The sequence below is a fragment of the Fulmarus glacialis genome, unplaced genomic scaffold (assembly GCF_000690835.1).
Source record: "Fulmarus glacialis isolate BGI_N327 unplaced genomic scaffold, ASM69083v1 scaffold30952, whole genome shotgun sequence".
NCBI classification, from domain to species: domain Eukaryota; kingdom Metazoa; phylum Chordata; class Aves; order Procellariiformes; family Procellariidae; genus Fulmarus; species Fulmarus glacialis.
In genome coordinates, this window is record NW_009199028.1 from 63811 (window position 1) to 78124 (window position 14314).

At 36.8% G+C, this 14314-nt stretch overlaps 1 protein-coding gene across 1 annotated transcript in view; it reads right to left on the reverse strand.

Moving 5' to 3' along the window:
- Positions 1–14314, reverse strand: part of LOC104073378 (glycine receptor subunit alpha-3) — a 69911-nt gene that overhangs the window by 30093 nt on the left and 25504 nt on the right. Inside the window, exons 3-4 of the mRNA XM_009573107.1 lie at positions 11484–11707; positions 8456–8538 (exon numbers count right to left, since the gene is read on the reverse strand). Of these exons, the coding sequence (XP_009571402.1) occupies positions 8456–8538; positions 11484–11707 (307 nt within the window). The remainder of the gene's footprint in view (positions 1–8455; positions 8539–11483; positions 11708–14314) is intronic.

A 14314-nucleotide genomic window follows, 5' to 3' on the forward strand; every position in this document is an offset into this window, starting at 1 on the left:
GATGTTTTCTCTCTGTGCCTTGCTTTCACTTTTTCTGCTTTCCATAGGAAATGTGGTGTGTGTGCCTGAAGGGAGTCCCAGTCTTTGTGTCTGGAAGAAAAAACTGTGAATCTATTTCTGAGCACATGTGTCTTTCAGAGTAAAATTTTGCTACATAATGGTTATTCCTATTCTTTGTAAATTCTTACTGTTCAGTTTTACTGTATTATCTCTCTTGCTTCTGCTTTGTGAGCAGAACATAAATATCTTTTATTTATTTGCATTTGTTGTAGCCCAACATGATATTCAGTCTCTTACTAAAAAGGAATTTTTCTTTTTTGACTGTGGGGTACTTTTGGTGACTAGTATAAATTGCTACCAGATATTTTTATTACTGGTGATTGGGAAATACAGTGTTATGGAGGAAAGTCCTAGTGGCTACATTTAGTGTTGAAAAAAGGATAGTCAGTCACTGGCCTGGTTAGTATACAAGGGTGCAGCTCACTTTTTCATTGATAGTGGAAAAAGCAACCCTTTTATACTACAAAAATAGCTGAAAACAACGGAGGCTATCATCTAGTATAGTGGTCTGCAGGAGTAGGCCAGCCTAAACTAAATCAGGTGGATTAGTAAGGACTTCTGTCAATGAAACACAGTGTGCTAGGGTTTGGGTTTGCAGGTTGTAAATGCATGAAGGTTGAGAATGGAAGTGGAGATGCCAAATTTTGTGTGTTTTGGGACGCAAACCAGCTACTGTGGCTGAAATAGAGTGCAGTTTGCAATGTATTTGTTATTGTCTGGCTACTGTCCAGGTGTTTGCTCCTAATTCTATAAAGATATTACTAATCACACAAAATCTAGGTGGTGTCATCATAGAACTGGAAAGAAAGGACAGAAGAAACACATTATTACATTGAACAGCAGTGTTCAGAAGTTACAGGACTGGTTAGCTTACATTAATACTGTCCATATAAACCCAAAGTTAGAGATCTTGCACATCTGTAATGCAAAAGCAGATGATATATTGTTGGTAATTATATGACAAGGCTATCATCCCAGGAGAAGGTTGCCAGGGGGAGTATTTCTCAGGAAAACTCAAGAACTGTGAGAATGCATGGCACGGTAGCCTCTCAGCAAACAGCTCTTTTTAAAAAAACAACTCATTTTTAGGAGCCTGAAGTCACTTCAGGTAATAAGTTAGTGAAGTATGTACTAGCAGACTGAGACCTCCGCCTGAGATGAATATCAAGAACTGGCAAACTAAGTAGAATTTAGAATTAACTGGCAGTGTAGAGGGCCTGAAACAATTGGGAAAGTTGCATTTGGCCTGCAGAAGTTTTTCTTTAGAAAATGGTCTGTCACAGAGGTGGTGATAACTGTGAAAAAATGAAAGTAAAATTCTGTGTGGTCACACTTACGGAGGGATGAGGAGTAGTTGTCAGGACTTGTGCCTGGAATAGTTGATGCAGGGTGTTGAATATCTGGACATCAAATAAAATGAAACTATAGTGATAGTCTATTTAATCGATCTAATCTATACAAAACTCTGGCAGAAAGTGGACAAGACAGACATACTAACTCTAGCCTTTAGACAGCACTGAAGATTGTCTAGCTAGAGTGAAAATTTTAAGCATGTTCAATTACAAGTTTCAGGAAAGATTGCAGAGAAAAAAAATGTGATCCTGAAATAGGAAGGGCAGCTATAGTGTCTGGAAAAAGAGAAAACTAAACTTTTCCCTTGGTCTCAGTCGTCTTTCCCAGAAAATCTTACCTTTTAAAAAATGGTGTAGACAACTTGTTATCAACACCCACATAAGAGGTCCCCAAAAGAAAAAAGTAGATTGTATCTGTGGGGTTTTTTTAACACTGTTATTAATCTTAATAATAAATATAACTTTTTAATTCATCCAATTTTGAAAGTAGAGGAACAAAGCCCACCTTAAACAAATAGGGTTCCATTCAACCCACATCAGTGCATATAATTCTATAGAACTTATTGGAACCAAGATATTAATATCAGTTGTATACATACATGCTAAGAGTATGAAGATTTTATTTTAGCTAATTCAATACCAGGTGTAGGCATTAACAGCCCATAATCTCATAGGCAAGACAGTGGACATCCAACAAGTTTGTCTTGAAGAATTATTGAAGTGGCTTGAAAGTATTAACATCTCTTCTTCAGGCTGTCCAAGGACTACACCATTACAGAAGAACAAGGTTTGTTATTCAGGGCAAGCAATTCCCTTGTACCTTCAGAGACTCCACACCTTTAAATCACAATTGTTTCGGCAATTCCAAGATACCCCCTTTTATACTTCTGCTGACACAGTCTTATTTGCTAAGTTCTTTCCTTTTAACCACCCTTAGAGTACTATTCCAAGCCATGAAGAATAAAATTTTTGAGCAAACTTGTGATCCAGCTGAATACCAATATATCTTGTAAATTTTCTACTCATTCTGTTTTATTCCAGGAAGGCCATGCTTCCCTTGTGTCATTTTACGATACCTACAGGCATATTGAAACCTAGCTTTTTTTCTCTTGTTCAATAAACAAACACATGAATGGCATGAAACAACTGAGCTGAATATCTAGCATTTATGTACGAGAGAGTTTGGTTCGACTACAGAATTTATCTTATAGTTCTTTTAATCCCAGTGATTTATCTAAATTCCATTCTCTTTTCTTTAATATTTAGTAAAGCACAGGTCCAAGAGTAACACTGGATTTATTCAGCAAACCGAGCAGTTCTTTAGGTATCCAGCTGAGGCAAGGACTACAGTCATGTTGACTAGAGTTATTTCACTACTCTTCTATTAGGCATCCCAACAGTGTGCCTCCAGGACAGGCTGCCTGCACATTGCTGTTCCTAAGAACATGTCAGAGGTTTGAATTGTGCCCTAAATTCCAAGCAACATAGCAGGGGGAAGATCTGACAGAGCTAACAAATCTGGTTTTAGCTTGAGGTTAGAATAAATTCTTCTAATATACATTATGCACTAAAAATATTAGCTTCAGAAATCAGCTGTGATGCATTTCAAGGCTAAATTTATTCTGGAGCTCCAAGAAAGCAGGATTTTATTCTATGTACTTCTGAGCCGCTTTGCAAAGGGTCTGCCCCTTGCACTGCCCTCTAATTCGTTCTGATGGCATCCCTCCCTTGGGACTTACAGGTTTATCCTTCTTAGCCTGAATTTCAGAGAATAATAACATTTCAGGCCCAGCCCTCTACCACATCTCTCAAACCTAATATTCCTTGCTGACGCCTATAGATTATCAGCTGTCACTTTTATATTAGTTTCTGTGGGTTTAGCAGCAGTTGTACAGTTACCAACTGCTACAACCAAGTAGTGTTGATCAGGAGCTGAAAACTACAAATATCTAGCTCTTTGTAGCTGTGTGCCAGGTCTCATTTCAGATATGCACAGTGGGCTGAGTCACTCATCTGCAGAGTAGAAACCATAGGATGAGTTGTTGACAACTTTTGTGCTACTGAAATGGAAAGGAGAGAAAAGATATGGTTTCCACACGTTCAGGCACAGGCAGGCATTGACCTAGTGTGTCCATAATTACTGTCCGTTGGGCAGACACCTGAGCTGCCCTGGCAGATAATACACTCCAGTTCTATTATCTTTATTATGGTGCCTTTGTGCTGTTGTGGGAAAAGAACAATACACACATCATCTTCTGTAATGCAGTAGCCTGTACTGCTGTAGCCTGCTCACAGATATTTCCATTTGCACAATCTCCAACTTAGAGACCAGGAGGAAAGAAATTGTATTATTCAGGTAACAACATATCATGTAGTACGACTATTTTCTCTTAAAATCCAAAAGACAGGAGGATGATTGCTTAGAAAGACCAAAAAGCCTCCATAAATCAAAAAGGAAAAAAAAGGCTATTGTTTAACTTAATAAGAGAGACAATAAGCATCAAAATGAAATTGTGAGGTGAGCAGGTGCTTTCTCCCTTACACATGTTTCTTTTCATAGTATATTTCTTCTCTTATAACTGAATTAGTCTTTTCACTATTCTTTGAAAATTCAGGAATTTTGAATGACACATAAAGTTATAATTGTAATATGTGAATAAAGGAATGCTGTCAGATAAAAGTGAAACTTAAAAAACAGAGAGACAACAAGCTCTAGCACATGAAAGAAAAACATTTCTTTCCTGGGAGACAGGCCACAGAAATAAATATATATCTAGCTGACATTTCTTTGTATCTCATTCAAACAGAATAGAACTAAAATTATCTCACATGCCTATAGGCTGCCCTGGTGTAAAGTGTAGATATATATAAGGCATTATTTCAATATGCATTTTCATTTGCTTCCTTTCTAAGATACAAAAGCAGCTCAATGCTGAGAAATCATTTGGTAAAATAAATCCTCTGAAAATAGAAGACATTTCCACTTAAATATTTTTCAGACACTTCATGATATAAGTGAAGTACTTTAATCCAGGTGCTTAGACTGACCTTGGAAAAAACATTACATGAGATGGCTAAAAGTAAAAATATCATTTGGAAAGAAAAGCTATACATGAATTTTCCTCTTAGAGTTTTCTGTGCTGGAGCAACAGTATCCATACTGAAGGAAAGTTATTTAGTACTAAACAAAATTACAATTTTATAGCAGAGGTAAAACCTATGATTTGTCCTTTATAAGTAACTTTAGGCCTTTCTTTGCAACCTGGTGGTAAGATGAGTACAAAAAAGATGGGTGATTTGTTAGAAACGGTCTAATTTGCTTAGTGACACATGCAGGAACAAGGTTTGCAAGATCAGATACAATTTAAAGAAACCGTGAGATTAATGGGCCTTGTAAATTCATAATTGAACAATATCCTACCCAACTTGGCACTCAGTGGAAAAAACAGCAATGATGATCCCTTTAAAAAGAAACATCTGGAAGCATGGCTGCTGCTGTTTTATTCCTCCAACCACTTTGGTGTTTATAACACAGCCTGATGATCAGATCATTTACTCAGGACATGAGAGGACTGTGTTCTCAGTTTTGAAACCCCACGCCTCCCACTTGCCTGGACTGTGCACTAACCACCAGGGTTAGTGCTTCGATCCCCCTGTTTAAGTTGTCTCACTGTGCACCAAAAAATGTAAGCCAGCCAGCCACAAGAGAGTACGACACTGTGGCCTAGAAATTAGAGATTCTTGGAGGGATTCAGGCTCTCAGGGTTATCTCCGTTCTTACCTCAGGAGATTTGACATGAAGCCTGGGAAGATGCTAAATGCACCCATCCTCCTTTTCTCTTCTATAATTTTAGAGAGAAATGGATGCCCTTTCTTTGCCAAAGACTCTGGAATGTGAATGTTTCTGCTCATCTTTTTCTACGTTTTAGAAATTGGTCAGAGTTCAGACTCATTTAAGACTTTTTTTTTACCTAGTTACTCTCCTGTCCAGCACGTAGATATTTTTTGTAACTCCTCCAAGGTGTCTATTTCCCATCTGTACTTCCTGTATAGAGACACTGGTTCTGGGCAGGTGAAGTCCTGCTCTGGAAGGAGCTTGGAAGTTATGTTACTGTGCCTATTCTCTTTGGATCTGTCCCAAAGTAATTTCTCTCAGTTTCAGGGAACTCCTGTCTTGTTCTTGCAAACCTAACTATCAGACATGTAGGTATAGCCAGAGCTCCAACAGGCTGCAAAATTTTCTGCCTCAGGCCAGCTACTTTGCCCATAGTCTCTATTTTTCATTGTCTGGAGTTACAGGTAAAATAGAATTAGACAAGGCGATATGGGGAAAGCTTTATTTCTTGTAACTTCCTTATGAAATCAAATTTGATCTTTCTCTGTAACCAGAAGGTTTTGAAGCACTCATTTGTATTTTGTTCAGCTTTTCTTTTGTGAACATTGCCTCTCTCTACTGTGTGAATGTGCAGCAGGGAATTTACTCCCACTGAACTAAATGATTAAAAACAAGACTTCAGTGAAAAATCCTCTGCTGGAAAATACAGTAGAACATCTACAGTGCTGTACAACTAATGAGTATTGGTTCCCTATGGTGCAGTTTGTGGGAATTGTGAGCTTCTGCAAGGTTTCTATAAAGCAAAACAGATGCCTGCTTGTTCAAGAATGCTCAGTTGTTGTATGACCTGTCCTCACTAGGGCTGAAAGAGAGAAAAAATACAGCTGAGTTTTATGAAGTTGTTAAAGCAACAATTTCATAACTTTTTACACACAATTGTTTTTTAAAATTATACCTTTTGCTTGTTCAGTCAAACACTATGATACTTTCTGTTTGAAGCATAATTGTATATAGTGAATATACCTGCCATCTGTGTGTACTCTGATACAACTGCCTCATATTAACCTTTTATTTAGTCACGTTAATTATAAAGGTGACATAGGTTATTAGTAGGATTATCCGCTTGGGTTGACTGTGGAGTTTTCCTTAAATGCTGAATATATAATATTGCCCTAAATTCCTTGACATTTGCAGCAAATAACTATCTTTCAATTTTAGTCAAGAAAATTTCTGCTGTCAGATTCAGCCATTGCCCTCATATTGAAAGCCTGCTTTATAATGTTACCATCTGTCCATTGTAATAAAAGATAGATCTGGCTTTCATACTCATCCTGCAATTTTTTGTCCATACAACAAACAGTTCTGACATACTGACTGATAGATTATTACCTCTCCCTTCTCTTAGACGCTACTTTGTTCCAGTAAAAAAAAACCAAAACAAACCAAGAAATACTTTAATCAAATTATGTATGTTGTGTTTCTGATCTATAATAGATTTCAAATAATCCAGTATGTTAATTCTATATGCAGAAAACTATTTTCTGAATTATTTTACTTATTGATCCTAAAACTGTAAATCTAGATCTGACAATAACATGGGTACTTATTATTTATCTGTTTTCCCGCTGTCATTAATTTTCACAAACTTCAAATTGCTGGAATCTTTCAAAGAATGCTTTACTTTATTTTTTTTTCTTCTTCACATCATTAGGAGGATTTTTCTGCTCGGAATCTCTTCCAAAGTCCTCTCATTTTAAGGGGAAAAGGCAGTTCCCAAATACTTCGTGTAACAAGGAAAATGAAAATTTCATGCATATCGGTGCCTTCCTCCTCACAGATCGTGTGTTACCTCAGATCATAGCATCAGGCAGAACCTTTGGTTTTGTCTTTTTGTCTCTGTGTGTGTGTGTGTGCCTCGAAATGGCATTGCTGCTGTACGCTTTCCATCCTCTTTTATATGAGATGTAAGTGGGATATCAAGAGGGATGATAAGTACAACATAAGATGGGTTGAGTTAACAAATGCTAATTTTATTTCACATTAAAAATATTGCTGTTAACTGAAAGATAATTCTGCAAAACCTGTCTTGTGTAAGCTGGTTTTACCTTCTCCTCTGCTCTCCTCGGGATATTTGTGTGTAATGCAAACAGGGCTTTATGAAGGGATTATTTAAAACACGTGGAGTTGTAATTTCACTTTTTCCATTGAAATTCTGGTGTAACACCAGGTTTGGTCAAACTGTCGGACCTTCTCTGTACTAGAAAGCTATCAGGTCTTTTTTTCTTTCTGTGTTTTGCTGGGTGTTTTCAATGTCAAGCTATCTGTGCTACCACAAATTCTTTTAAGCCCAGAGTCTTTGGAAGATGCTAGAAATTTTTCCAGTGTTATGGCTGATGGTAAGATCACGCTCACATTTTACCCCTAGCTAGATGATACCTTGTATGGACGACTTCCTCCTCGTAATGCAAGGGCTCTACAGCCCTTCCCGAGATTTTCTGTGGGGTGTTCTGCTGATCCAAGGCACTGCCCCAGTTGATGTGGTGAGGGCTGTGTAAGTGACATACCCTATGTAGGTAGATGGGCTATATACACATATACATATATATGCTGTGCAATATTCCACAGTTCTCCCTTGTAGTAAACATTTTCCCTAATCCCTTCTAGGATGATTAGGTAAAAACTACAGATATGTAGCTATAACACGTAGGCATGCTGAAGAGCTAGGGCAGGAATCTGAAGAGCAGGTACTCAGTACATATCATCTTGTTTCCAGCTTTTAAGGACACCAAGGTATTATCGATTTTGGGATATTCACATAAATCACATAAATCAGTCCCTTAAGTTATTCTCATGTTTCCTTTATGCTCTCATGTTTCCATATTACTGTCCCCCTGTATGTGTGAACACAGGAAACACTTAAGGTGAATCCCCATATGCATAAATTTTGCATAAAGATAAACTGGCACCGGGTACTTAAGTTTAGTAGCAACTTCAGGTTTACACAAAACTGTTGATTTGCAGTACAAGTAAGGATGAAAGAATCTCTTCTTTTGAAAACCATGTATGTTTCACAGATTCTTTTGGTAAAGTAGAGGATTCTTTTTTGAAAATTTGTTCTTGTACCACTACAAGGGGTCTTTCCACCTTCTATACAGCTGTTGTAATCCCTACAAAAGTATTTATAGGATAATACATTACTCAAACTTACAGCTTTCCAGCTGCATTATGCATGTTTGCACATCCATTGGAAAATTTTTGAGATCCATCGGACAGGACAGTATTAAAGTCAATCTGAAAGAACACAAAAAACAATATTAAAAATATACCACAAGAATGCCATAGAACTGCACAGGAAGAATGCATGAAAACACTGGAAGTCATTAGAAAAAGAAGAAAATATTTTTTTTTCATTAGAAAGCTCTCAAAAGGGATGTATATTAGCTGAACACATTTCACTTGCTCAACCTAGTATCACAATGTGGAAAAAAATTATTAAAGATTTTCAGAAAAACACGTTTTTCAGTAGGGTTGCCTAACTTTATGGGAAGTCTAAAGGAATGCAACAACAGTATGCTTTTTCATACTACAGCAGAATTATTGTACTGTTACAGTATTTCAAATCCTTGACATAAAATTTACCCAGATTTGCAAGAATTTCATAACAGATGTCAGCTGCAAATCATGGTGGCAAATTAATTTATGTGTTATTGTCCTAAAATAAGGTGCTTCAATTGTCAACACAAAGGTTTAAGTTAACGTTTTATGATATTGATGGTAGACTGAAATATGCTTGTAATTTTGAACTGCAGCTGTGTTTCACATTAGCCCTGATACTTCCTGTGAAATACTTTGCAACCTATAGGCAAAAGAGGTATTTTTATATTTTATATCAATACAATAACTTATCTTTAGAGTGATACTTCTCAGAGGAATGAGAAAGAAGAATCTAAGAGGTAAAGGCACATGTTTTTCCTCATTGGCCATGTTTAGGTATCCATTCATTCAGGGTCATGACTGCACCTTTCTTCTTGCTAGAAAATATCTTGAGTGAAAATTTTGCCCTATATTCATTTATCAGTTCAGTAGATAGAGTTTCTCTAAAAACCTAAGGGGCTTGAGTTCAATTCCTTACACATAAGGCTTTTCTAGAACGGCAGTGCTCTAATCCCCCTTTCCTAAACCCATTCCCTTGGTTTTGGCATTGGGGTTAAAGGGAAGTCAGCAGGAGGTGGCAAGCATGGCTATATATTTCTTTTACCCTACTATTTCCCTCTCCAAAGCTTCTTCATTCTTTGTTGCTACAACTTCTGTTTAGCCTGCCAGTGACAGAGCTGCGGGGGAGAGTCTGAGGAGGGAACTCAGATCCTGGCCCTATTCCCATGCTATTAAAAATGGTTCCAAATGCAAAATCTGACTAGTAGGCTAGTAACACGGCAGGTCATTTCAGAGAAGAGGCACCTGGACTTTACTTTGTGCTTCAGTAAATATTTTAGTATTTTATGTCAAGTATTCATTGGGTCAGGAACTGGAACCTTCTCATTATTTTCTTGTCTGAATTGTTCCAATGCAATTAGGGAAGGAGGACACATTAGGGAAAAAAGGAAAAAGCGAATCTAGAAATCTTAATTTTTTTTTCTTTTAATATCAGCACTTATTAGCAATTAACATGTGTCCCCTCATCAAAAGCTTAACTGACTCAAATTCAGATAACAACTCAACTAGATGTCAATTGTATGATTTGAAATCTGTTTCAGAAATTGTTATAGTTCTTAATTAAATCATGGCAACATAAACTTTCTGACTCCATAAGAAACACAGGAGCTATCTGGCATCTGCTTTCATCACAGTCAATGTTTGCTTTTATAGTTTAATATTATAATATTTCTCATGTTTGGTTCCCCCCCCCCACTTCATGCTACCATGAACTTGGTCTGAATTTTATTGAAGTTGCAATCCAGACTTGCTTCAGTTGAGTGGTGGTGTCTATACTCTGTCTTGTACGTATCTGGAGGGAGTAGGGCAAGGAGGAGGAGTTATTTGATTAGAGTGGAACAACTGCCAGTGCCTCTCGGGGTGATTCAGACAGTCTGGAGATAATTGATTTAGATCTACATTCTACTTGGATCCAGAGAAGGAATCCTTTTTACTTGCTTTCCATCCGTTTCTAGTGACAGAATACCTGTTGTGACTCTGAAGAATGATTATGTTCCCAGACTGGCAGACTAACCTCCTTTTGGGTATGAAATGCTCGTAGGAGTTTTAACCCAACCCTTTCTCCCTGTGTAAGCTTGACAAGACGCTGCCCACTTGCACTGGAAGGAGGGAGGAAGGAGACGCCGTTGCCACTGAGACATCCACGCAAGTCACAAAGGTTTTCTTTTTCTCTTAGCATACAAACTACAGATTCCTGAAGTCTCTTCAAAAAGTCCGATTACCCATTAATGCAGTATCGTAAAAGCATGCAAAGCAAAACACTAAATGGACAAGAAGTATATTTATTTTGAAAAGTATAACATTTTGCACAAGTAGGTCACTGCTATATCATGTCTAATGGGGCATTAGTATGCTTGTATCCAATGTGTCTCATTAGATCGGGATTTTGAAGATCGTGGTAAAATGCCTACTAATGTGTGTATTGCTAAAAGGAAAGTGGGGAGCAGAGAAAGGAAAAGAAGTAGAATAACTAGATTTTGTCAATACTTATATGTGATTGCTGCTTACAGCTTCTTAAACCTTTTCAAAAGTTTACTTTCCACTTTTCTCTCCATCTCCAGCAATAAGTGAACTATTCTTTAAATCTCATGTTTCCTCAAACAGGTCATGTTTCCATGTTGAAGTGCAACTGCAATATCCAAAAAGGTGAAAAAGAAATAACATTGGATTGTCATGACATTGGAGCTTACAGCGTGTGAAACTCATATCTAGGCCAGCTCAGATTATAATACTCCAGGATTATTTGCTCTGTGCAAGTGTCCTAGCTCCTCTAGGCTCAGTATCTGTATTTTAAAATGGGAAAGATATTTTTCTATTATTTTTATTATGCATATTCCTGATGAGGGATCATTTTCTATCTTAGTATTAACAATGAACAGTAATGATGATAAAGTTCTGTATTCAAAACTCACATTTACTTTAGTGATAGTTCTGCATGACTAGCACTTGAAGATATCCATTAGCAATTCTTACGTACATTTTTCAGCTTCTATCTGAAAAAAAAAATCTGATTAGAAACTCACCTAATGGAATAAAGTACATTTCCATTTTTGAAAATTCGCAACAACTTATTATCTGTTGTAACTTCATGGAAGTTGGCACCTTTTTCATTAGCAAAGAACAAATCAGGTTTCCAGATTGAATCCAGCATGGATGGATCTAAGTCTAAAGAGTCATCTGGGTATTCACTGTATGCGAGGCGTGGATCATTCCAGTTCTGACGGAGAAAGATGTTCACTCGGTAATCCTGAATGAAAAAGAAAACAAGCAAAGCTTTATCAAGCATAGGGATTTAGCTTTTATTTCATTTCTTAGCCATGTAATCCCCTGTCCATCTGTGGATGACAAAAGAATTACTTAGCTGAATGCCAGCATGATACCTATTTGTATTAGTGGGGACACAATGGATAAGAATAAAGATGCATTTCAGCACAGTTGAAAAAATCCCAAGCTAAGGAAATCCAACCTCTGTGTACAGTTCATATAACTCCATATAACTCTACCCCTACAGTAGTTTTGTCTTGAAATCAAAATGAGAGAAGCATAAAAAGAGTTTTATGGAGTTACCTTTTTCTGCTCAACTCCTGGCAGAGGCATTCCCACTTCCCTCTCAGGCAGTGAGAATTTATCCCACTGGAAGGAAACCTCAATTAATTTCTTTCCTCTCTCTCTAATTCTTACCTATTTTAGACACACCACTTCTTAGACTTTCTGTGCCTCAGTTCCCTATTGAAAATTGTGTGAGCAGTACCTTGCCATAGAGCAGCATGAGAAAGACACATATGTTCCTTCTCTATTCAAATATGGTGGAGATCATGTAACTCCTTATGATACATTAGCTTAGGTACAAGTGGAGTCACCTTAATTCCTTCAGATAGACTTGTCTTAATAGAAGCTGGTTTTATAGGAAAGAGAAATGGAGTGCTTCAAACTTCTGGAAGTCATTTTGGAGTTGTATATACTCTCTGTCAGAGACAATGTTGTATTTATGGCTGCACGCTTCTTAAAACTTTACCACTCTGAAAGGTGAAAATATTTGTTTTTAAATAAAAGTGCATCTTAGCATCTCATTAAATTATATCAAGAACTGAGAGAATTGAGACACTGAACATAAGGACATAGGGACTATATTTTTATTGGTCATAATATGATTTTCCTCATTATTTGCACTACTGCATTAATGAAAGAAGATAAAAACAAAATAGGAACAAAGACATATTGGGTGCAGAGGGGAAATGGGAGCTGGTTGTCAGAGCTTACGTGGCTTCTAAATGTAATAGAAGTAAATAACATCACTTGTTTATTGTTAAAAAAGACAATGAAAATTAATTTTAAAAAGAAAACTTTTTGAGTCAGAACGGGAGATGAAGTGTTCAAGGCTGAGCAATAGAATTTGGCCAATAACTATGGGTATAGTTATTAGCGGTTAGAATAACTAGTTAAAACCCCACTGGTGTAGAAATTGTGGGTACTGTTGAAATTCCAATGTCGTATCAATATTTGGTCTTATGAAACTTGGAACATGTAGCCATACATGTGAGAATCATGCCAACAGACATAATAAAGGACAACAGGAATCTCAATATGCAACATTTACTCATGAGAAATAGTTTTTTATATCTTCAACATCCTGCTATTTTGGTGAATTTAATTACTCAGATTGAATAAGGGTAGCCAAATATGCTAAAAACATGTTTACCAAGCATTTGTTGCTTGAAAATCAGAAAATACTGCATATCATATAGAGAAAGTCCCAGTAGAGGATTTTATATTAATATAACCTTATAAATTTTCAAGACAAAACCAGTAAGTGGAAAACTACACCTGGAGAATGAAATTAATTCAGATTATTGTTTTCAGCAGACATGAAAAAGGCTGTCTGACCAAATGGAAGCATATAACATTAAATGCCAGTTGGAAAAAGCATAGGATTTGTTAATTAATTGCTTTAAAAAAAAAAAAAAAAATTTTTAACCCCCTTTCAGAAAAGGACTGAAAGAAATTTCCCTTCTTTTTCATCACGGCTAGTGACAGCCTCAAGAGCTATAAAAATTTCTTAAGAGAAGCTGTTGGTATTTTTCATAATTAGCACCATGGCGTGATGAAATCAGAGCCAGGGATTTGTACTTTACAGATGTAGAAACAAGCCTTTTTTTTTTTTTCCCCTGAAGTAAGCCAAAACCCTTAGACAAACTTGTGCCTCAGTGTTCATAGCACTGAGCTTTTGGTGATTTCCATGCAGCAAGAAGACATAATACGCCCTGAAATATCCTTATTTCTTTGCATGATATCCCAAATACCATGTAGTACCAGTTCCCCTTCCAAACTCCTGTATAAAATCAAAAGGCCTGGCCTGGAAGAAGCAGGAATTGGGAGCAGTGATGGCTCTTACTGCCTGTCCCAACATGTGGACTTGTTTCACTGAAGGAAACATTAGCCCTAAACCTGGGGCACTGGATGTAAGCACTACAGCTCTCCGGACTTCATCTGCACTTCAGCCAAACCCAAGCTTTACCTTTTTATTTGTATAACCTGAAATATGTCTATTTATTTTACTTTTCTCTGTAGAATATGATGAGTTTATGAATGGGATTACTTATAGAGTAAAGGACTTCTCATATGTATAAGACAGAACAGGTGAAAAATGCATAGCACAAAGTTGAAATGAAAATGGAAAATGGAGGGAGACAAATGGAGGAGTCAGTTCTAGGTTATATTAAGCTATTTTGTATGTCAGTTTGCCTAAAGTTTATTGGTTTAAATTGTTTCCAGCTTTTAAGATAAAAAAAGTCCTAGTTAAATTTTTCATTGAAGCAATTGAAGCTATTTTTCATTGTTCTTTTCCCTGAAAATT